At 33.4% G+C, this 25438-nt stretch overlaps 2 protein-coding genes across 6 annotated transcripts in view; both read left to right on the top strand.

The window, feature by feature from the left end:
* Positions 1–1209: 1209 nt before the first annotated feature.
* LOC142340810 (uncharacterized) lies at positions 1210–11690 on the top strand. 5 transcript variants are annotated; one of them, XM_075391537.1, is made up of 3 exons: positions 1210–1263; positions 6417–7134; positions 11341–11690. In XM_075391537.1, exons 2-3 carry the CDS (start codon positions 7029–7031, stop codon positions 11613–11615), a joined length of 381 nt encoding a protein of 126 aa, XP_075247652.1. In that variant the 5' UTR covers positions 1210–1263; positions 6417–7028; the 3' UTR covers positions 11616–11690. The 5 variants fall into 5 exon arrangements, with proteins under 5 accessions (XP_075247652.1, XP_075247651.1, XP_075247650.1 ...); XM_075391536.1 differs by lacking the exon at positions 1210–1263 and adding an exon at positions 2532–3094; XM_075391535.1 differs by lacking the exon at positions 1210–1263 and adding an exon at positions 2532–3094 and having other exon boundaries at positions 6395–7134.
* A 774-nt stretch (positions 11691–12464) lies between these two features.
* The window catches only part of LOC142341239 (uncharacterized), a 59078-nt gene continuing 46104 nt past the window's right edge, over positions 12465–25438 (top strand). Inside the window, exons 1-2 of the mRNA XM_075392159.1 lie at positions 12465–12525; positions 14862–15127. Coding sequence (XP_075248274.1) covers positions 12465–12525; positions 14862–15127 — 327 coding nt within the window. The remainder of the gene's footprint in view (positions 12526–14861; positions 15128–25438) is intronic.

Genomic DNA, 25438 nt, shown 5'->3' with positions numbered 1-25438 from the left:
TTTCCTTGGTTCTCCCTTCAGATGTTTCCTGCTTAGGACGATATCTATCAAAATTGATTTTGTACAGTTTAGCAAATACTGCACCTCAATAATTCTTCGAATACAATTTGTGTTTTGTAGAATTAAAATTCCAACTCGTTGAAATATGCCATCCGTGATCTCTGAGGCTAGGAAGGTATGATAGAGGTGCATCTTTTGTGTCACAGAATTTACAGGGTGTGTGTGTCCACAGGGTTCAACTGGGAATATTTTGACACATATTTTTAGCCTACTCTGAACAGGGTGTTACGAAGTTGCCATTCAAGCTCTACTTGCGCATTGAAATTTGCAATTTCTTCCTCTAAAACGAGGTCGAAAGGGAAATCTGAAGATCTTGGAGATTGGCCCAACAAACTGTCCCCAGCGATTCATACTAGTTCAAATAATGCCTAAATAATGCTTAGATATATCTAATTTTCGCAGCTCAGCAGGGATTCAAAAGTAGGTTTTCTAAGAAAGGCTATACATCAAAAGGTGATTTCCTGTCGTTTCGATATGTTGAATGCGTCATGCGGTACGTCAGAACTAGTGCGTTGTGTTTGTTGAGCACAATAATGCAGACATTAAGATATTGCGAGAGTTCGTTTTGCCCGGCCAATTCAGAATTATTTCTGCTCATTCAAGGAATGTGGTGTACTTGAGGGACAACTCCCCCTTAGCATGTTATTGTTTCCTTCCCTTCCGTCACTCGTCCACGACACAATATAAGAATCATATGGAAGACATTCTAACCTATAATAAAAATACTTAAGCGAAACTCTACTTTTCACTACGGGCGTCTATCGGTACCAAATTTTTGAGTAAATTAAGCGTTTTTTTTACAGCAGATTTCACTTTTCCTGTGTTAATGCATTGCGCTTGTGAAACATACTTTTGAACTTCGCGGACGAAAAAGCGGTGTCCTACATGGGAATTCCAGTCAAATTTTCGCATTTAAACTGGAAGTTAAAAAATAAAAACTGCTTTCCACCGCAAAATATGTTTGACAGAAGCGCGTACCCTCGAGAATTGTGCGGCACAGATTAACTGCAGAGTAATCTCTCATTTTAATAATCTTAAAACCTTAAACTGTAAAACTGAACGGAAAAATGATTCAAACGGATTAAAATTTTGTGAAATATTTCACAAAATTTTAATCCGTTTAATCATTTTTCCGTTCAGTTTTACAGTTTAAGGTTTTAAGATTATTAAAATGAGAGATTACTTATGCCCTTACAGCCGAATGTAATTACTTTTCACATTTATTTAATCCTATTTTTACATTTTAAGGCCTTGTGGAAATCATTTTCACAAAATTTAAGCGTTTTCTGCATTGAACGCAAATCGGCACGAGAAAGCGCCAGCCAATTTCTTTGTAAAGAGTTTTTTTGGTACCAGTAGACGCTCGTAATGTTTATTGGTTTCATGAGATATAATCAGATTTACTAAGATGTGATAAGATTGATAAGGTCTTTTGACGCTTTTTCCCTGACCTCTCAATCTAGAGTTTCTTTACAGCAGCTTGAAACTTTAGTAATACCTTTTGGACTAAATTAATCAATTTCATTACGCAAAACTGTCAACTGCATGTAGCAATTAATAAAACAATAAATCAATGAGTCTGGACCGCTTTTCAGACACGACTTCAATCATGTGTAATTTCTTAAAATTCGTTGCTTTGGCTAGGAGCAACAGTTGACTTGAGAAACAGCCTGCTGAGAACTTGATCGAATGATCACAACATAGCGATCTCATGGCAAATTCGGCGAGATGAAAAAAATTCGTACTTGGTTTTCAGTTTTTTTTCACTGAGCATGGCTTGAAACAATTGGTAATTATTATTTTTTTTGGCTGAAAGATTTAATAGTTTAAAATGTTGGCCTGATGGAACAAATTTTTCGTTAAGTGGGATAACTGTAATCATAGTGCAGATTTTTTGAATTTATTTGTGACGTTTTGTGTGTCGTTTTGAGAGAACATCAATGTGCAGTGCAGCAGTCACTTTGTCTCTTGTTTTTTTTTCAGTATTGCGTGATCAAAAGCAAATTTTTAACAAAACCAAGATTTGCGTTTATTAGCTAACTCTTTTCTTGTCAAAATGGTTCTTTTCATCATAAGTACTTTTTATTCTATCTTTTAATTTGAAAAGCTTTGTCAATTTAAAGTGTTTGCTGTTTGAAACTGGTTTTTTAAAGAGATTTTCAAGCTTTCAAAATCCTCGGTTATGAAAGAAAGCAAATTTGTAACAAGGAATCCGCGCTTTATACAAGATTTAGAGGAGATTCTTTCATTTTAAGCACGTATTATTTCTGTTCAGCCTTTTTTTAAATAATTCAGTTTGTTTTTCTCCAATTGCTTGCCACGCAAAAATTTGCGCTTCTATATATATTATTTTGTATTTGCTTTTTGCATATTTTAAGCAGCAGGAGAGGGAAATAACGGGAAATACCCCGTTAGAATAGGACTATTGGGCTTTAATATACTCCATACGACACAATGAGGGCGTTATAGCGTGCTCTGTAGAATAAAAGGTTAATCTAATTAAACGTTCGGCTAGCCAAATTCAATGTTGTTCTCCCACCAATTTCGAGATATTTTACAGGAAATACAAAAGCCTTAGAATTTAATGACACCTTGGGAAAAATTTACAGCCCGTACTCTCATTATTCATTCACCTGTATTTCGAAATATTTGCCAAAAATTGGGAACAATTGCCTCAGTTTTGAGAAAAGATTTAGTTGCAGCGTCAAAAAGATCATTTTTCACTTAATTACCTTTTCGTTTCAATGAACTTCAGTTCATGCTATCGCACCTATTGATTTTTCAGACTCCGGAAGGAAATTTGAACCGAATTCCTAAATAGCAGAAACTATATTCCATTTTAATCGTCAACATATAGATCAACTTGTTCAACAATTATTGTCGAATTTTTTAATCGAAAAAATTAGTTAATTTATTGAAAATATTGGATTATTTTATTTCGGCTAGATGAACTTTCGAAGTGGAGGACGCGATTGTTGCAAATTTGATGTGACAAAAGGATTCGACGTCTTTAATCTTTTCTTTCACGTACAATGTCAGCTTTAATCAGTTTATCACAAAAATGTCGCTATAAAAAGAAAAGGCTCCGAGCTTCGCCTTTAAAAATAGTTAAATTCCAATTGTCAACAGCGGCAAGGTCTTGAAAGTAACGAAATTGAAGCTTTCATTTACAAAAAAGCGTGAAATTTAAGAAAAACAGTCATTTCGACTCATCATTTTTTTACTGAGCTTAGCTGATTTTTTATGCATTGCGATAGCAGAAAGCAGTTTTAATATACAAACTAGAGTTAGTTTATTTAACATATTTGGTTACAAAACGAAGACTTTTGTTAATTAGAAAAAATGATGCCATAGTTTTGAAATCTTTTCATCAATTTAGATGAAAAAGAAAAAATGTGATTTTTTTCAACCAAATTTTATCGCAAAAATGGAGTGAAAATTCAGTTCACATTATGTTTAATTTTTTTCAATGTTTTCATTAAAGGTTTATTCTAAGCACATTATCTTAGCATTAGTCTTTCCCATATTTTAATGGATAGATGTCCTCTTGTTTACTAGCGGATTACCGTTAAATATTCCCCCTTGTTTATATCTGTTAATTAAATTCACAGATAAGATAGATCAACTAGAATTTTCTTGCTTTATTTTCCTCATTTTATGTGTTTTCTTTAACAGACAAGCAGACCTTCACTTTTTTAAGGTATTTTAGTATGCACATATATCTCCTTTATTTTACCTAGCTTAAGGTTAAAGTAATTTGATTATTGGAAAGCAGGCGCGCGGGGGGGGGGGGGGGCAATAGTATATGTGGACCATTCTAAATTCTTTCTTTCACGCATTTACCCCCAATTGAAAGTATTCAAAGATTAAATTTAGTGAGTATCAATTTTGCCCTTCAGACAAAATGCTTTAAGATATTAATAGAACTAATCAATATTTTATTTCATACAATATTTAATGTATTGGAGCTTATTTTTTTCATTGAGACTATGAAAAGCGCGCTGCAGCGAACGTAAATTTGGTAAAGAAATTGTTTGATTATAGGGTCATATTCAGACCAGGCATATAAGAACAAGAATTCCCTTTTGCTATTAGGGTGTAGATATATTGATTCCAGTTGCAAATCATACCCATAATGATCGGATATAAACAGGTTATATTCGTTCATGCAAAAAAAAAGATTCTGAATAATAAAACACTTAGAAAAGAATTAAAAACGATCTTTTTTATCTCCTCTTAAGTTTTTACGTTTTTTTGTAAGTTTTGAATGCAGTTTATGTGAACAACTGTGGAAAAATTTATTATTCCGACCCACTTTTTGGGGGAGGAACTATTTGCTCGAGTGGGTTTGTTTTATTCAGTCATTGTTTACCGATAAATATATTCTTTGTACAGAATTTGGGGTGGTGTCATTACAAAGCCTGTCGAGTGTAGAATATCTATTTTTTAATATCGTGTTTTTCCAGGACTTAGGGAGGTTTGAATTTTTGTGAACGGTAGGCTCATTTCCGTTGTTTTGTTCACATTTTTCGTAACTTTTGCTGAACATTTGATCAATTTTGCTAAAAATTTGACAAAATTCTTAACGAAGGCCTAACTGATTTGACGATTAAAGATAAAAGAAATTTTCTGAATTATTTGAGCCAACGCTTTTTAGCCCATTTGACAAGATTGAATGGTACTGAAGAAATAGAAACAGCTGAAACGTTCTCCATTTCCTCAGATGAGGACAATATTTTCTTCTGAATCCTGAAAAAGTGTTCTGGAACTAACAATTTGGCGACCTTTCGCTAGATTAAATCCATTTTTCTCAAAATTGCATCAATTAATTTTTATTTGTGCTTTCTGTGTAAGGTTCGGAATTGTTATGGCTCCAAAAAAGAATTTTTGCATAATTTTTTTGAATTCCTGAATTTTGCCGGTATTTATCGTTTTTTGGTCCTATGGTTGAGTCTAATAAACCAAAGGTCTTTTTTCCTATCTTAGGATTTTAGGTTCTTTCAAAGAAACTAGCTGATGCTTTTAGTTGCTACCTAATGGTTTTACGCTAATAAAAATCGATTCGTTATTTGTTTATTCTCTGTTTATTATGTTTATAATGATTTTTTCGGTTTGTTATGTTTCGGGTTTTGATGGTAGTCGCTGTTATTTTGTAGTCTTTCAGCTTAGTCTCAGAACAAAATGCACAAACTGCTTTCTAAACATTAAAAAAAATGGACTTACTATTTTTTAGTTTGATGTTTATAGTTGTAATGATTTAAGGTTTAAAATAAAATTGTTTTCATGAAATTTGACCGTTTGTTGAGATGTGTCACTCTTTATCTTATTTTGGTAAAATCCTGGTAAAGAAAGCGATCGCTTTTTTTAAACTGAGTAACGATATAGTCTACATTGCTTTTTTACAATTTGAAAAATGGTTTTATGGATACAGTACTACAAGTTTCCATAACTTTTTCTTTATTTTGTTTTTTTGAACTCGTTCTTTGATGTCTTTTCAGAACAAAGACAAGTTGCAAATCACAATATTGGCGGCGATGAAAGAAGGTGCTCTTGATTATTTTTAACGATTTTAGTGAATTGGTTACAATTTTGAACGACTCGGCACCGTTTTCTCAAATATGTAACTAACTTGCTGATGAATGCTGGGTTACTGATAGGTCTCAATCTTTTCCCATGGAAAAATAAACGGAGATATTAAATGTTTTAATTTAATAGCTAATGGTTTTCTTGACCCTGAAATTAATTCTTTTCTGAAAGTATAAAACTATTTTTTCACCGGTGTTTATGTCTACACGTTTAATTTTACTTAATAAAGGTCGATCCAGTAACTTTCCACGTAATTTTCGACTTTATTCTTAATTTTTTTTTTACAAAAAATAGTTAGACATTGAGTTTTGGTCGGTATTAATGCTTGTTGTCTATATTTGATTTTGTTGTTTCTCCTGTCTCTAGGTCTCTGATGAGGCATTATTCAACTTGTTTAGTGGTTATTTTCACGCCCAGTCATAATAAACCCAGGCAACTTAGTGCACCAATTTTTTTTAAAAAAATTGCGATCTTGTAAGAATCCTGAAAGGACATTTTTGGGCCTTTTGCCATTATGTCCCCAATATGGTATATTTACGTTTTAATGGAAGGGGTATACGTTATATGAACTGTTGGACTCTAAGGCGAAAGAACTAGATTTTATGGGAGAATTTATTTCAACAAAGCTTAATGAGTAAATCAAAATTTAATTTTCAAAAAATGACGTCCGAAATTCTGTTAGAAATGTACGTACGCAACTAATAGGAGCTTTTTTATTTTTGGAGCAAAAGTGCTATAAATGCTGTAGAGACATAGTTTTTATCATATAGTTCATTCAAGTGATAGTATAAAAGTGAAATTACGTGAAATACTAAAAGATTACTTCTAACGAACAAATTTCACCCAAAAGTTACTTTATGAAAACCCAGAATTATTGAGAATTCCCTGATAAAATATCATTTAGAACATTTGCGGACAGATCCGTCTCAATTACAAAATTTAATAACATGTATTTCTGTTAACATCTCATTTCAGCGTGCGACTTACTTCATTTCAGCTACATTAGTTATCCCTATAACAACTTCTGGTCGCTTGAGTTTGTTCCTTTAACTCCTCACGGAACACGTGTCTCCATAGTATTATGCTAGGCCATTAATATCAATTTGGACTTGCCTGCTTTCTATGTTCACCATTCTTCTCAATAGAGGTCATAAAGTTACATTGTTGTGTCCGCAGATTTCCCTTTTCAAGTTATTGCTTACTTTTGTTACACGGAATGTTATGATTGCTTTTGGAAGTAAAAAAACTCACCTTGTGATATGATTTCAACATTTTGCAAACATTGATTGAAAAATTATATTTGCATGTTATTCAGATAGCGAAGAGTTACGATTGTTCACAATTTCGCCGTTATCAATCGCTTTTTTGTCAGTGATGAGATTATGTTGTGTGTGACTGTAGATAGGTATTGTTTCCGTTACGTTGTGCTCTTTTATCTGCCACAATTAGCATGTGCCAGAATCAAACCCAGTCAAAAGTCATATGCTGGTAAGTGTGCGCTTCACTTCACTGTCTCCCTTTCCCCCGTGAACAAAAAAAACCTTTTGCATTTACAAGATTGTATGATGAAAAGAATGCCTGTGTTGCTTTTATAATAGTTTAAGAGGCCTGACAAGAAGGAGAGGCAGTCACTGGAATTAGTATTTACCAAAATGGGGATGTAAAAATGGAAATTATATCGGGTCATTTTTCGTCGGTGTTTGTTTAGAGGAGATTAAAACAAATCAACTACTTCATGCTTCAGATTTCAATTTTATATTTTAGATTTTCCTAATATATCGACTTTACAGCACCACAATTATACCATCTTAAAAGTTTCGGTTGTTTCTCTAAAGATCTTTCAGATTCATCACTTTGAGTTACAGACCCTTTGTCTTGTAAGACAAGGCTCCTATGCTCTTGCTGTTCAAAACCAGCGAAGCGAGGTCTTATAGGTTAAACACATATAGGTTTCACACGTGTTGTTTAAACAAAGAGAATCAATTTAAATTTTAAATGAATCTGAAATAAAGACTTCGGCTGAATCTTTCTCAAATGTCTCCAAATAGAACAAAATCATTGCTTGGCAACAGAAGTTTTTAAAACGATACTATTGTCCGGGCTTTATCGGCTCATCCTATTTTTAATTTTGCTCTACTGACCTTGAACATGTACTCTATATTGCTTAAATTTGTTGAAAAATATTAATACAGCCTTCAATTGAGAAAGAGAAACGGTTATTGCGTCAGGTCTGATGTTAAACGTGATAATTGTGACTTGTGTAAAACAAAAACGTGTAAAGCGATATTTACCATGGCAGGAAAAATCCTGACACACCATCCGAGAATTTGAGGGAAATTTACAGAATTCTTGTCTTGATAAGCAGACTTATCGACCATTACGGGCCAAACAGACAAAAAAAATACCACAAATTTAGAGAGAAGGATTATAGTTCCATTGAACTGTAGATACTTCTGGTAACAAATAATTCTCATTAAAAACACCCGAGTGCAAAGCAACAATTGTGATAACTAACTGATGGCTTCAGGGACACAAAAACAACAACAAGAAGCAAAAACAAAATAGGAAGTGTCAAAAAAGCTTTTCAAGAATGAGAAAAATTTTTCTGAAAATTCTCTAAAGCTATTTGGCGTTAAAGTCTTTGAAAGCAACAATGCGTTGCTTAAACTTGTTTAACAACGAGGCAAAGGGCCCAGAATTAGATTGATTGACCACTGTATATGACGAAAGAAACCGACAAAAAATTACAAAAAAGTGAAAAAATAACTAATGGCAAAACTCAATAAGACTTTGTTTTATTCATCATTTACATTTTCAAAAGAAAAATAATTTCGTCTATTTCATCAAAACAACTAATCTGCAGATTAGCAGAAACATTGATTTATAAGCAAAGTTAACACAAACTGCCTAAATATTTGAACATATTAATATAAGGATGAAAAAGTTGCTGAAATTTTCATGTAGTCAATTTGCTCCAAATTATCTGAGTGGTTCTGAAATTAATGTATAACACTTCTTCTAGTTTTAAGAAAGTTTCAGAACCAAACATGAATTCAATTCCAAAAGTAAAATCAAACTAAACCCTAATTATTAACGTCGTTCTTTGGTAGCAGAAAAACTGTGACCCTAAAAAGATAAAAACAAAAAGTGCGAGCAAACCCTTTTGCTCGCAAAATATATGGTGTCATACTCATCAAAACCAAAAACGGTTGCCAGATTGTCTGAGAAAGTTTAGATAAACGTTAATAGGCCCCTGAAAAAGTAGCCAAAAACCCAACGAATTATTGAAAGACAACGTAAGGGATTAGTGCTCATAAGAAAGTTCATCATCAAAAACTATATATTAGAAAGAATTTTTTTTGTATTATTCAAAAAATTAAGAACATCAGAGTCCCTAATGAAACTAAGATCAATATTTGCTGAAAATATGTTAAAAATGATAACCAAAAGGTATTTTCCGACATTGGAAAGCAAATACGCTTCTTCATAAACATTTATTAGTTGGAACAAAAAGAAGGTTCTCTGAAAAAACATGCAAAATTTCTTGGCACTAAAACAAATATGAAAAAGGGGCAAAAGTTAAATTAGGTAAAACTTATGAACTATTTTTGATATTGAATTTGTAAACTGGAATCAATACTTAGAGGTTCACTAAGCTTTCATCCGCTTTCATCAATGAGCCAAGATAATAAAAAACAATAAGACACATCGGTAAAACTATGTTCATTATCATTTTGCAAACAAAGTTATTGTCAACATAAAAAGAATGTTAGCTGCTCCTTGCCGGAATCAAGCGATTACAACTATACCCCATTGAAATACATTTTTTTCTCTACCAATAGCATTCCTGAGTAAAAACAAGAAAAAAGCAGAATTCTAACATCGGCACTACGATACCGAAATTTTACTAAAAATTCTTTAAATAGAAACGTCTCGCTCAAATTTCAAAACAGTTTGAGTCAGTTTACGCGTTATAATCAGACTTGCGTTTAATTTCTTTACAATTCCAACGTCGCTAAGCTCTCTACTCAAAGTAAGCTACTAATTAACGACAAAGAAAACAAAAAAATCATGACTAGATTATTAGAAAAGTGACTTGACATTTCACTTTGACAAAACTATTGTTTATAACAGTAGGAAAAACTGTTTAAAAAATCCCCCTATATCAGTTTAAGGCATTTTATTGAACAATTTTCAAATATCTGGGGCAATAATCACAATCGTGTTGTCCATTGTTGTGCAAAACACACAATCGGGCGCATCACAATCCACCATCAATCACCAAAATAATTATGACAATGAAGACGACCAAAATACAGGCGGAAACCAAAATTTTGATAGAAAGTCCTAGAAGAAATTGTTGAAGCCATTAAAACCATAGGCTTAAAAACTTTATCTATGTTCAATTGAACGTCTTCTCAACAGCAATGGGAAGGGTCAATGTTAAGATAAGTTGATAAGATTTCAAAAAGAGCCGAAATTATGAACGAATATCCAAAAATAAAAAAAAGAATTAAAATTCGTTTCATATAACCAAAGACATATAACAAATTGATAGAACATAAAAGCAGGTTTAGACTTGATTTCAGTAGAAATAATATGAGTCTTTGGTTTAGTGGGACCGAAATATAATTTCACATAAATAGGTTCAAAATCGGGTAACTTGCAATTTTTTTTTCGAAGTTTTTTTTAAGTTCTGAACAGCCATTAGTTTTCTACTCAGAGAGCTAAATAGGTTCATTTATTGCTCCTTATGCAGCCAATTGCACTTTTAGTCAAAGAGTCTATACCATAGGACTACCAAAACACAATTAAATCTCAAAAAGAAATCCAGCATTTTATTAAAAATTACGAAAACAGTGTCGAAGCAAAAAAAAATAAGCGCTTCTTTGAAGACATTATTTGTTCATTGGTCCTCATTTTACTGTAACTGAGGTTTGTCATCAAGGCATTCTTGGTATGAAAAGAGACTAGTTTCTAAATGGCACGCAAGAACACCAATAATATTACAAAAATATTAAAAGAAAACAGCGCTCCAATTGAATTCGAATTCTTTTGATAGTAATTTTTTGCTTTCGTCTATTGGAAACTAACAATTTTTTCATTTTTAAGCGTGAAATCTAGGTTTAAATTATCATTTTGATAAAAATATTTTAATTTGGGCAAAACTTACGCTAAAAGTAAATCAAATATCACGTATTCACGCATAATTTAAGCCTCGCTATCTCCTGAAAAAAAACAAAATTGAAAAAAATATCTTTTTATTTTCAAGGTCTACGCTTGAAGGGTTTTTTCAATGACACTTCTCGAATTTCTCTACGATGAATATATCAATCAGCCAAAATTGACTGAACAAAAAAGTAAAACCTATTTGATTTGTATAATTTCTCAGTAGTCATTCAAGCATCCTTAAAACGAATTTTGCCATCTCATTGCGAGAATCCCCGTCAGATGCCGTGAGAAAGCAATTCTGGGGCAGTCACATAGAGTTTCGTGCATTCGATTTAACTTTTAGATCACAAATGGTTTTTTTGGGTTTCATAGTAGGATTGTCATATGAAATCGAATACGGTCAATATGAGATCATATATGATACTTCGATGAAATCAAAGAAACTTCAAACCTTGATGTTTGTTCAAAAACGTATCAACAACTAACTTTTATGATAGCAAGCCTTGTGATATTTGTTTACAGGCCACGTGGACTCACAGCTACTTGTGTACATATTCATCTGCCTTGTGCTCATAATCCTCATCATTTTCATCCTGTCAATTGTCTATCAGTGTGTCATGCTCTCACGTGACCCCAGCAGACTATCCAAAGAAGCAGAGGACTCAGACATCTGTCACGAGGAGTGTCGGGATCTAGTCCACGACTCTCTCAGTTCCCTCTTCCATGTCAAGAATTCATTCGCAAAGTTGAGTGACTACAGCATTGTCAACCACAAATCACCCGACTCTGTCTGCTGAAACTTAACCTTTTATAACGAAAATTAGCAAATTAAATTACAGACATACGTGGTTTTTGGGGGGCCTCCGATATTGAACCCCCCCCCCCCCCGCAGCTTAAAACTTATACCCCTACCCACCCCACCCCACCACCAATTGCCGAATATACCATAAGAAGGGGCTAGAATTTTCGACAGGGGCTATACTCTGAAATGCTTTATTTTTACCCGTTAATACAGCAGGGGGCGCCAAGTTGTCTTTTATTGTGCCCATTAAATCAATTGTGCTACAATAATACTCATTAACGGATCGAATCCCAAAAATTAAGTATGCTTTTAAGTTTTTGTCCGTTATAGTACTGCTTTCCGACACTAGTTGTTAATGGTTTCATGCTATGGCCCGCTTGCCTTGTCTCAGTCCATTAATAAGTTGATGTGTCAAAAGAAAGTAGCCCGGTTAAATTTATACTTAATTTTTGTGTTCAACTTCTGTTTTCCTTTTCACATATATTTGCAATAAAATCTGCGAATACAGTCCGTTTTGAAAGTCATAGCTAAATTTGTTCATATGATGCAGTTTTTTAGTCTACAGAAAGAAGTGGAGCAAAATCCTAATTGGCGACGTGATGGCATATTTATCTTTAGTCGTGCAATTTTTTTCTGATTTTCTCTTTTTCAAGCAAGAAGAGCCAAGCCTTTCGTGCTGATGTCATAGGGAGTATTGGATAAGTTGAAAAATTAAAGTCTCGATTTTTTCTGCCTTTTTGGCCCTTCGTCAATTTACTTAGAAGTCGGTTTTTTACAATTGTCAGACCAATTTTGTTCTTGAAGGTGAAGATAATCTTGTATGCATGTTTTGGACTTAAAGTTAATGGAGACATTCTACTCCATAGGAAAGAAATCACCGAACAGTGACTTATCTTTATTGCAAAGTTAACCCCATCAAAAAATTTATTCAGATATCGTTTTCAGTTCTCGCAGTAGTATTTAATTCAAATATGCCTGATGTTAATTTTCCAAACCTTTCCAATTTTTCCGAAAAAGGACGAAAAAATCTATACAAATTTACAAAGAAAGGAATTTTTTCAAACCAGGATGGCAGTGATAGACTAGTGGAATGGAAATGAAATGGCATTAACAAAAATCACCCAAATCGTAACACATTTTTTAGTTGGAACAGTTCTGTTTATTGATCAGAGACGGTTTCGAATGGACGTGAACAATGATCTGGAATTGATCTGGATCAGGGTTGCGCAAGATAATAAAAAACAATAAGACACATCGGTAAAACTATGTTCATTATCATTTTGCAAACAAAGTTATTGTCAACATAAAAAGAATGTTAGCTGCTCCTTGCCGGAATCAAGCGATTACAACTATACCCCATTGAAATACATTTTTTTCTCTACCAATAGCATTCCTGAGTAAAAACAAGAAAAAAGCAGAATTCTAACATCGGCACTACGATACCGAAATTTTACTAAAAATTCTTTAAATAGAAACGTCTCGCTCAAATTTCAAAACAGTTTGAGTCAGTTTACGCGTTATAATCAGACTTGCGTTTAATTTCTTTACAATTCCAACGTCGCTAAGCTCTCTACTCAAAGTAAGCTACTAATTAACGACAAAGAAAACAAAAAAATCATGACTAGATTATTAGAAAAGTGACTTGACATTTCACTTTGACAAAACTATTGTTTATAACAGTAGGAAAAACTGTTTAAAAAATCCCCCTATATCAGTTTAAGGCATTTTATTGAACAATTTTCAAATATCTGGGGCAATAATCACAATCGTGTTGTCCATTGTTGTGCAAAACACACAATCGGGCGCATCACAATCCACCATCAATCACCAAAATAATTATGACAATGAAGACGACCAAAATACAGGCGGAAACCAAAATTTTGATAGAAAGTCCTAGAAGAAATTGTTGAAGCCATTAAAACCATAGGCTTAAAAACTTTATCTATGTTCAATTGAACGTCTTCTCAACAGCAATGGGAAGGGTCAATGTTAAGATAAGTTGATAAGATTTCAAAAAGAGCCGAAATTATGAACGAATATCCAAAAATAAAAAAAAGAATTAAAATTCGTTTCATATAACCAAAGACATATAACAAATTGATAGAACATAAAAGCAGGTTTAGACTTGATTTCAGTAGAAATAATATGAGTCTTTGGTTTAGTGGGACCGAAATATAATTTCACATAAATAGGTTCAAAATCGGGTAACTTGCAATTTTTTTTTCGAAGTTTTTTTTAAGTTCTGAACAGCCATTAGTTTTCTACTCAGAGAGCTAAATAGGTTCATTTATTGCTCCTTATGCAGCCAATTGCACTTTTAGTCAAAGAGTCTATACCATAGGACTACCAAAACACAATTAAATCTCAAAAAGAAATCCAGCATTTTATTAAAAATTACGAAAACAGTGTCGAAGCAAAAAAAAATAAGCGCTTCTTTGAAGACATTATTTGTTCATTGGTCCTCATTTTACTGTAACTGAGGTTTGTCATCAAGGCATTCTTGGTATGAAAAGAGACTAGTTTCTAAATGGCACGCAAGAACACCAATAATATTACAAAAATATTAAAAGAAAACAGCGCTCCAATTGAATTCGAATTCTTTTGATAGTAATTTTTTGCTTTCGTCTATTGGAAACTAACAATTTTTTCATTTTTAAGCGTGAAATCTAGGTTTAAATTATCATTTTGATAAAAATATTTTAATTTGGGCAAAACTTACGCTAAAAGTAAATCAAATATCACGTATTCACGCATAATTTAAGCCTCGCTATCTCCTGAAAAAAAAACAAAATTGAAAAAAATATCTTTTTATTTTCAAGGTCTACGCTTGAAGGGTTTTTTCAATGACACTTCTCGAATTTCTCTACGATGAATATATCAATCAGCCAAAATTGACTGAACAAAAAAGTAAAACCTATTTGATTTGTATAATTTCTCAGTAGTCATTCAAGCATCCTTAAAACGAATTTTGCCATCTCATTGCGAGAATCCCCGTCAGATGCCGTGAGAAAGCAATTCTGGGGCAGTCACATAGAGTTTCGTGCATTCGATTTAACTTTTAGATCACAAATGGTTTTTTTGGGTTTCATAGTAGGATTGTCATATGAAATCGAATACGGTCAATATGAGATCATATATGATACTTCGATGAAATCAAAGAAACTTCAAACCTTGATGTTTGTTCAAAAACGTATCAACAACTAACTTTTATGATAGCAAGCCTTGTGATATTTGTTTACAGGCCACGTGGACTCACAGCTACTTGTGTACATATTCATCTGCCTTGTGCTCATAATCCTCATCATTTTCATCCTGTCAATTGTCTATCAGTGTGTCATGCTCTCACGTGACCCCAGCAGACTATCCAAAGAAGCAGAGGACTCAGACATCTGTCACGAGGAGTGTCGGGATCTAGTCCACGACTCTCTCAGTTCCCTCTTCCATGTCAAGAATTCATTCGCAAAGTTGAGTGACTACAGCATTGTCAACCACAAATCACCCGACTCTGTCTGCTGAAACTTAACCTTTTATAACGAAAATTAGCAAATTAAATTACAGACATACGTGGTTTTTGGGGGGCCTCCGATATTGAACCCCCCCCCCCCCCGCAGCTTAAAACTTATACCCCTACCCACCCCACCCCACCACCAATTGCCGAATATACCATAAGAAGGGGCTAGAATTTTCGACAGGGGCTATACTCTGAAATGCTTTATTTTTACCCGTTAATACAGCAGGGGGCGCCAAGTTGTCTTTTATTGTGCCCATTAAATCAATTGTGCTACAATAATACTCATTAACGGATCGAATCCCAAAAATTAAGTATGCTTTTAAGTTTTTGTCCGTTATAGTACTGCTTTCCGACACTAGTTGTTAATGGTTTCATGCTATGGCCCGCTTGCCTTGTCTCAGTCCATTAATAAGTTGATGTGTCAAAAGAAAGTAGCCCGGTTAAATTTATACTTAATTTTTGTGTTCAACTTGTTTTCCTTTTCACATATATTTGCAATAAAATCTGCGAATACAGTCCGTTTTGAAAGTCATAGCTAAATTTGTTCATATGATGCAGTTTTTTAGTCTACAGAAAGAAGTGGAGCAAAATCCTAATTGGCGACGTGATGGCATATTTATCTTTAGTCGTGCAATTTTTTTCTGATTTTCTCTTTTTCAAGCAAGAAGAGCCAAGCCTTTCGTGCTGATGTCATAGGGAGTATTGGATAAGTTGAAAAATTAAAGTCTCGATTTTTTCTGCCTTTTTGGCCCTTCGTCAATTTACTTAGAAGTCGGTTTTTTACAATTGTCAGACCAATTTTGTTCTTGAAGGTGAAGATAATCTTGTATGCATGTTTTGGACTTAAAGTTAATGGAGACATTCTACTCCATAGGAAAGAAATCACCGAACAGTGACTTATCTTTATTGCAAAGTTAACCCCATCAAAAAATTTATTCAGATATCGTTTTCAGTTCTCGCAGTAGTATTTAATTCAAATATGCCTGATGTTAATTTTCCAAACCTTTCCAATTTTTCCGAAAAAGGACGAAAAAATCTATACAAATTTACAAAGAAAGGAATTTTTTCAAACCAGGATGGCAGTGATAGACTAGTGGAATGGAAATGAAATGGCATTAACAAAAATCACCCAAATCGTAACACATTTTTTAGTTGGAACAGTTCTGTTTATTGATCAGAGACGGTTTCGAATGGACGTGAACAATGATCTGGAATTGATCTGGATCAGGGTTGCGCGAAAGTCTGGACAATGGTTTTGAGTTAGTCCGATCAGAGGTAGCTTGGTTCTGGGATAGCATGATAACAGAGGATATCTAGCGAACTTCGAGGGCAAGCAAAGTTTAGAGCGCACGATAGTTTGATCAGGTCATTTTTGAAAAATCTGATCAGAGTTAACCCTTCTTGTCTGTTACGGTCTGATCAGAGATAACTTCGGAACTGACCTCAACTGGGGAATTTCAATTTCTTGGTTCTCTCACTACGTGTCAACCATATCCAACTGAAATATCTTTTTCGTCCGAATTGGACGTCTCGTTAACTTGCCGACAATCGAAATTCGTTTTCCAGTTGGATAATTGGTTATTAAATTTGATTAATTTACTGTCTTCTTTATTACTGACAACCAGTTTTCCGCTCATCGTGCCAATAATTGTAGCAACATGTGGTGAGTATGTACCAGTTATTTCATATATGCCCCGGGTCCCGGTTCACAGCAGAAAATTTTTAAATCTCTACTCAGATTAAACAATGTCTAAGTTAGTTAATGGTTCATCTGACCGTTGCATAAAGTGATTTCCCGGGTTGACCAAACTTACTTACCACAAATTGAACCATATATGGTCCATAAAATTCCATACAAATTTTCGTTTTATGATCTTGCTATGGTAACTAAGTTTCCATATATGGTTCTTTTTTTGGAAAATACGTTTTCCAAGGAGAGAATTCTTTTTGGCTCCCATGGCAGTAAAGGAATGAAACAGTGCATCCTGCCATATATGACTTGTTTTATAGTTTGTAAGTTTCCATATATGTTCGTTTTATGGTTAGTAAGTTTCCATATATGGTCCGTTTTTTGATTGATAAGTTTCCATATATGGGTCGTTTTATGGTTAGTAAGTTTCCATATCTGGTCCGTTTTATGGTTAGTAAGTTTCCATATATGGTCCGTTTAATGGTTTGTAAATTTGTTGAAAAGACAATAATTAAATAAAGCTAACTTCTGTCGGAAAAATCTCAAAGTCAAGTTAAAAAACCGACGTGTTGAGACTTATCCAGTATGTTCTGCTTTTGTTGCCCTCCTCCTTTTTCAACCCGGGCTGGGGACCGGTAGTGGCGGAGTAAAGAAAATAGTTTTTGGAGAATTGAGCAGGACTAGGTTAAAAAAAAACAAGACTAAATCTCTCTCCGTTTGATCGGCAAAATGTAATTTCCACAACAAACCCAACTTTTCTTATTTGATAATACAGAAACTTTTTATGCAAAATTTTGACCTTAAAATGGTCGATAAGAAAGTTTTTTATGGCGTTTTATGGTAAGTAAGGTACCATAAAAAGTAGATTTTTTTGACGTTTAATGAATCTAAAACTGGGCTCTCGAATTCATTTGAGAACAACCCCTAGAAATGGGCCATTTAATAATACAAAATTTTTTCATGGAAAATTTGTAACCATAAAACGGTCCATAAGAAAGTTTTTTATGGCATTTTATTGTAAGTAAGGTACCATAAAAGTTGATTCTTTGTTTTTTGACGTTTAATGAATCTAAAACTGGGCTCTCGAATTCATTTTAAAAACAACCCCTAGAAATCGGCCATTTAATAATACAGAATTTTTTGTGGAACAATCTTTAACCATAAAACGGTCCGTAAAAAAATTTTTATGGCGTTTTATGTTAAGTACGGTACCATAAAATTTAAGTACAGAATTTTGAAATTTTATGCACAAAAAAGTTGTTTTGGGAACAACCCTTGAGAACAACCCCTAGAAATGGGCCATTTAATAATACAGAATTTTTTCATGGAAAATTTGTAACCATAAAACGGTCCATAAGAAAGTTTTTTATGGCATTTTATGGTAAGTAAGGTACCATAAAAGTTGATTTTTTGTTTTTTGACGTTTAATGAATCTAAAACTGGGCTCTCGAATTCATTTGAAAATCAACCCCTAGAAATCGGCCATTTAATAATAAAGAATTTTATTGGAACAATTTTTAATCATAAAACGGTCCGTAAAAAAAATTTTATGGCGTTTATATGGCGTACCATAAAATTTAAGTACAGAATTTTGAAATTTTATGCACAAAAAAGTTGTTTTGGAACTGCATGTAGAACTTTAGACTTTTTCTCAGCCAAACTCAAAAATTTTTATGGTCGTTGTATGTTTAGTAAGTTTTCATAAAATCCATATATGGCGTTTTATGATTAGTAAGTTTCTTTTATGGTGGTCAATCCGGGTTAGCTGTTCTCTCTGAACCTAAAATCTAACAAGGTTTTCATACAGAAACATTTTGGTTTTTTTTCTATCTCCTCGAACAGGTCTTTTGCTGCTTCCTATTTGCTGATTCTCAAGCACAATTGTTAAGTTCAACGGTTTTTGGTTTTGGCGTTGATTCTGAATCGTGACATCGCTCTTTGGCTCACTTTTTTGAAAATAAAAATTAGTACATTTTGGGTTAATCAGTTATTTGTGCACTGAAATAGTAATCGATCCATGGTTTAGTTTTTTTTTAGATATTTGGAAGGACAATTGCTACAACTTTTTCAAAATGTGTTTCTTCATTGCAGCTCTCAATGATTGTGTTGTGATTTAGGTTTATGAAGTCTATCCAAATGTTCTACTTCAATGCATTTTTTATTTGTCAAGCGTCGTTTGGTCGTTTGGTTTTGGCAGAAACGAACTTACACGTTCTTAAATTTGTTTTACATTAGAATATTGGTTGGTAGAAACTGATACTCATTTTTTTTAGAAGAGATGGAATTAACCGAAAACTTCACAGTTTCGAAAATTGTTTGAATGTTTTATGTTCAAAGGTTTAATTTGTCATATGCTGTGAGTCATTTATAGTTCAAACACAATGTAGAATCTTCCCGTACTCAAAAAGAAATTCGCCACCTGAACAGCCCGGGGTATCATTTTTTTCACAATTTCAAGTGAGAAAACCAACTTTAGGCAGTAAAGAAACATTCAGAAGCCAGAATTCAATAAACAATGAAATGAGAAAGATTATTGCAAATTTTTGGCAATAGGTTTTTTAAAAAGTGAATCTTGATTGTCCAAAAAAACAATTCAGTTTCAAAGGCCAATTTTGGGTATCCACGACAAAGCTGAAATTGAAAAAAAAACATGTGCTATTTGCTACCTTACGGGCAACAAAGATTTTTTAACAGGTTACGACTTGGTGCTGATACTCGCAATACTGACAAAATTTGAAAGAGGCTGGTATGTATACCCGGGTTGACCACCAAAAACCTTTCTTGGCAACCATATCCAAGCCATAAATGGAGTTTATGGTAACTTGGCAACCATATAGACAACCATGCAAAAAAATCAACACTGCTCAAAAAGCTCTTAAAACACCATATATTGCACTCTGAGTGGAGAAATACTCATGAAGACACTTGAAAAAAATTGAAGTTAATGGTGTCTATGGAACCATATCCAAGACCATACATATTTATCGTGCCATGTAAGACCATAAAAAAATTACAGAGAACAGCTTAATTAACATCTTCTGTCTACATCAAGCGTTCCAAAAAAGCTAATTAGGTTAGTTCAATTTTATACTTCTTGGCAACCATATCCAAGACCATAAATATTTATGGTCTTGCACGTGGTTGCCAAGAAATCCGTGTCTTTTCAAAATTCTTAAAGAGTGTCTAAAAAGCTTGAAATATGACATTAAGTAAGACATTTTTGTTTGAAGAAGGCATATGTTTACTTCAGCACTATGTGGAGTTCTCATAAAAAAATAGAAAAGAAACGAAACGACCTTAAAATTTGGCACATATACATTGTTTCTAGAGCCAAAATCAGTAGTAAAATCAACGACCACTCTTTTCACAAATAAAAGGCCATACGATAGTGTTTTTTTGGGAATTGTGTTCAGAAGGCATAATTAGTAACAGAGAGCTCATTCAATTACACAAAATTAACCTACTGTTCTTCTTTGACCATATTGGATTCTTGGATGGCATATAAGAATCATATATGGAGATCTTGGCAACCATAGGAAGATCATATAAGAAAATTTTGTATGGGCTGTATGGGGCCATATATGGTTCTTGGATATGGTTGCCCAGAAGGGTCAACCCGGGTAAGTTGTATAAACATTAGGGTTTGAGAAGTTGGACATGAAACATTACATAAATCAGACAAACTGTCATACATAATCTAGAACTGGTTCAGTCTATGTTATTTTGATGTCCTAATTTAAATGCCAAATTTCTTAGACTTTTTTCATGCCTCAATATTAATCATTTCATTTGTATTCAGTTGTTAACATTTTCCCGCTTGTTGAAAGTATATCTGCTCACTTCGATTATCAATTTGGCCAAACACACTCCTTGTTTTTAACTTCGCGACAATTACTCAATTCATTCTTGTAGTTCTCTTTTTCAGATATAAGTCTCCGCAGTAAATTGTATTTCGTAAGGTAAACCATCAGTTGCGCATCAGTAAGTTTTCAGTTGCGCACCAGCTCCCCGAAATCTCCACACAGTTTCAACTCAATACAACACAGACCTAAGCATTTCGTTAGATTAGCTTCAAATCTAGAATAGATTCTGCCCCAAAAGCTTGATCAATGACAAAAAACTCGCAAAAATTTTATTTCATATCAGATAACTTCCTGTATATCAGGTTGCATTTGACGGCTTCCATGGAAATGTTAATTTATAGTATTTCTGGAGGAATTATTTATTCTCCTAGAATTTAAACAATGTAAGTTTAATTTTCTATATTTGCTGCATCTGAGCTATCAGCGAACGATAAAAAACTACCCTAGGTTTAACTATATTGTTTTGCGCGTCAACAGTGAATCAATCGGTGCGGACACTATATTTTTAGTTCCGAAGTCTTACTTATAAAATATTGACTTATTTTTTAATACTCTTTTTTAATACTCTTAACGAATTGTTTTCAATGCTAATGGAATGATAACAACCAGCTTGACATATGACAATGTAAAAAATTCATGACATCTTACCTTTTTTACCCGTTGGTACAATTATCATTTATTGGAGATATACTTCTCGGAGATATCAAGATCTTTAAGGTTGTCCCTGGAATTACAACAAACCAACACAGGAACTAGAAAAAAATACAAGGAAGACATTGAAAATTAAGAGAAGTAATTCAAGGTAAAACTACTAAAAAAATTTCAGCTGCAACCTGTTGCTTTGCTCAGATAATCTTATTTTTGAAAACAAAATTCTCAAAATAAATCTCAAGAGGTTTTCTACCAGGGTGTATTAAATAATACATCTACAAGGGTCTAAATACACAGCTATTTTGAGGTTCCGTATCGCGATGGGTTTGTCTTTCTGTACATTTCAAACGTATATATAAACAATTAACGGTAGCACCAACTGTTATTAAGGCTAATTAAGAGAAAAGGAAACAGCTCCATTTTATTAAAAAAAATGACAGAGCTTTTTTAGAATTCAAATATGTATTGCCAGAATTTTTACCTAAGACGAATTTCCCCAAAGTTGAGTTTCTCGAAGTTCTACTTGACCGTAGGGGTTTAAAGTATTTATCACAGTATTTATTGTCGGTCCCGTACTCAACTTCAATTCTATATTAGCACTAGGAAATTCTGAATGCAAGATTAATAGTCTTTTTATCGCTTTCTTTCCCGGGAAAGTTTTAATATAAATCTTAAAAGTCATGAAAGTTTTGGCCAGGTCTTGGATAGCATTTGAAGTTAGTTTCCCAGTCAAAACAAAAATTTCAAAAGTTTTGTTTTGTGTAAATTGTCGCGTTATGGGATAAATTTATAGCTACTTTCCTGGGATGCTTGTATATCACTACACTGCCTTCGTTAAACTAGCACCCTAAGGAAAAGAGGAGGCCATTTTAATGGGTTTTTAGCCGGCTTTCAGCATTTTTAACCCAAATTATAGCTCCAAAAACAGCTGAAGTCGCCGAATTTTTTTTACCAAGAGTCTAACCTCTCAAACCGAGAGAAAATGTTTGGAAAAAGAGGAACTGTGAGGGTCCCTTTGATGCACAAAAGGTCTCATTGACCCAATTTTTCCGATTTCGCGAAACATTGGAACTTATTTGTGGAAACATTTCGCGAAACATTGGAAACAGTGATATTTTATGGGTTTTTATCAATAATAAGAAGTTATCAGCGAGCGAGCATCAGCTGCCCTTATGCCTCAATCTTGGATGATACATGGTCGATCGAATGAGCTATGTCCGGTTCAGATCGCCTCAATACTTTTGATAGTTTTCTCAGTTTTCAGGTTCAGTACCGAAAAAAATTGGAGTTGCTCGTTTTCTAATAAATCTTTTTTTTACCTTTTTCAGACTTGTTTATTAGTGTTTTTAGAATTGCAAGTAGTCTTGGCCAAGACTTTGATTTAGGCTTGCACTTATTGGCCAAGATGAGCGCAATGTAGAAAAGTGTAAAAAGTAAAATGATCATAGTTCTGAATCAGAACCGAAAATAGATTTGCAATTATATTTGAAATGAGACCTACAATATCACTATGATACATTGTTCTCTTTATATGGATTCGATAGTGCGCAATGTGTTGTCAGCAAGTCGAAGCACATTGATTCTTTTTTAAATCTAAGATATCAAATTGTAATAACATTTGATAAATGCTAGATGGCAGAAAAATACACATGAAACACTATTGCTTTCTTAAATTATAACAACCCAAGGTTCAATCTACTCAAAAGAGTGTTGGGAAAACGGGGTTTGAATTCTGAATTCAGCTACTGTTCTGTGAATTGGAAATCTTTTTTTGCCGATTTAATCATTTCTTCATACATTCCGTTTAAGTTTGTTTTTATCACGTTTCTTTTCTAATTGTAATTAATAATTTATTCCATCTCCAAACATTTTTGCAGACAAAACAGGCTTGTTAATTTGTGCACATGCTATTTAAAAAATACTCTGGCAGAAACTCATTCTTTTATTCAGAAGCAAAAATTCCAAACATTTTAGATATTTTTATGAAGGCAAATAATGAAGATTTGTTTTCTGGAGAAATGTTAATTGAATGAAGACTTCAATCTCTTTCAAGATCCTCTTTAAAAATGGATAAAATTATCGAAGTTTTTCAGATTGATATAAATGCGCTGTCAAAATGCTTTCATGAAAACAAATTCAATTTATTGCGACAGTTGTGATATGATTTGTCGCTTTTTATCAGTCGCTTTCAATTTTGTTTTAATGTCAATAAAGCAAACATTTAAACAGACAATATCGTTCAAGGTTTCATACTGCAAAAAATGGTTGATCAAGAGGTAAGTTTTCAAAATTTAAATGGTTAGAATTAGGCTGCTGAGAAATAACTGTCAGAACAGAACCTAAAGCGCTAAAATATGAGGCACATAATATAAGCTGTCAAAACTCTGGGCGCAAAAAACAAATGGAAGTGCATGGATTTCTTTCTACAGATATGGACCTGAAAAATGACCCAGATAAATTGCGTAGGAAATATATATATATATATATGTTCGAGAAAATTGTAAAAAATTTGACGCCCATTTTCTAATAGTACTTTGAATGGTATGCCAGATCATTTCTTCATCAGCCACTTTATAGTCTTTATTGTATGAGATTTTTTATCGGAACAACTTGAAAGTATCAGCGCATGTGGCGCAATTTTAAGCGCTCAGCGCAATTGCGCTTCATAATGTCAGCGCGTTTCTCACAAAAATGTACTGAAATTGCAATGAAACTTTGAACAGGGCTCTGAAAATTGGAGTTAGTTTTTCATGAAGTTTCATTGTGATCGCTTGAGCGCGCGAGTAAACTGATTCGCATATACATACACGATAAGAATATGAGGCATAATGAAGCCCTGAATATTGCGTAACTGTTTTCAAGTAATAAACCCATCAATTCGAGAGTGATTTAGCCGTAAGATATTTTTTGACAACTTTTTACAGAAATTCGTGTTATATTAATCACTCACCAATTTAAATTTCTGAGAAAAACATCTTTTTATAATTCAACAGTTTATATGTTATCTGACGAAAGAATATTTGACCCCTTAGCAGGTCCTATTCAATAAATGTTTTAGACTTGTACAACAAAAATTCAATTAGATACAACTTCACGCAATATAAATTCTGTCTCATGAGATATCAAAGAAAAACTTGCGTCACAAGAGAAATTTGTTGAGTAATAATCTTCATTTGTTGGTTAGCAAGCTAACGGGAGCAGTATTTTCTGACATTCTTGATAATTCTTGATATTTCTTGCTAATTCTTGATAATTCTTGCTTAATCTTATGATTTCCTCCTACATCTTGTTTTTGGGTGCTATTGAGCTTTTAATACTTGATATATCTTGCCATGCCATGGTTTATCTTTTTTGGAGATTTTGCCAAGATCTTGTTTCTTAACAACCATGCAAAGAACTCTCAAGTTCTTACATATCTTGATGTTTTCTTGGTTAATACCATGGCAAGATGTTGGCAAGATTTACCAAGATTTAGTCCTTATCAAGATGTATCAAGTGTCAGTTCATTGGGTAGGTTTAGAAACTTACGAAATTCAGAGTTGTAGATGAAGAAGCTAGAGAACTTCAACCACAATGAGATCAATACTTGTTTAGCTCAAAATATCACTGCACAAATGGTATGCAATAAGTTCTTTTTTAAGACAAATTTTTTTGTTCCGAACCACACCAGTGGGGGAGAAACGATATGCTCAAGGGTTTTTTTATTCAGTCAATTTTGGCCGATCGATACATTCATCATAGAGAGTGTTGAGAGTGGTATTATTACAAAGCCCGTCCAACGTAGAGTATAGAATTGGAACGATTTGTTTAAATTTTTTTTCAACGGGGTTTCGAGATTTTTGCGAACACTTGACTGAATGGTTAACAATTTTTTTTCGTATTTTTGCTCATTTTTTCATTAACTTTATTGAAATAGGTTAAAATGAAAACAATACTAGCTTGATCTTTAGAATAATGATGCAGAACCGTTTTTTCCGTTTCTTATTTGATCCAAAATTTCAAAAATTAGCAATTCCTCGTGAAAAATGCTACCACATATCTATCCAAGAATTGGATAGATATTTGGAAGCGTCATTGATTTCTGATTTATTAAGACTTTTTAG

This window comes from Convolutriloba macropyga, chromosome 6 (genome assembly GCF_964194025.1).
Source record: "Convolutriloba macropyga chromosome 6, txConMacr16.3, whole genome shotgun sequence".
NCBI classification, from domain to species: Eukaryota; Metazoa; Xenacoelomorpha; order Acoela; family Convolutidae; genus Convolutriloba; species Convolutriloba macropyga.
This window is presented reverse-complemented; position numbering and strand designations above follow the sequence as displayed.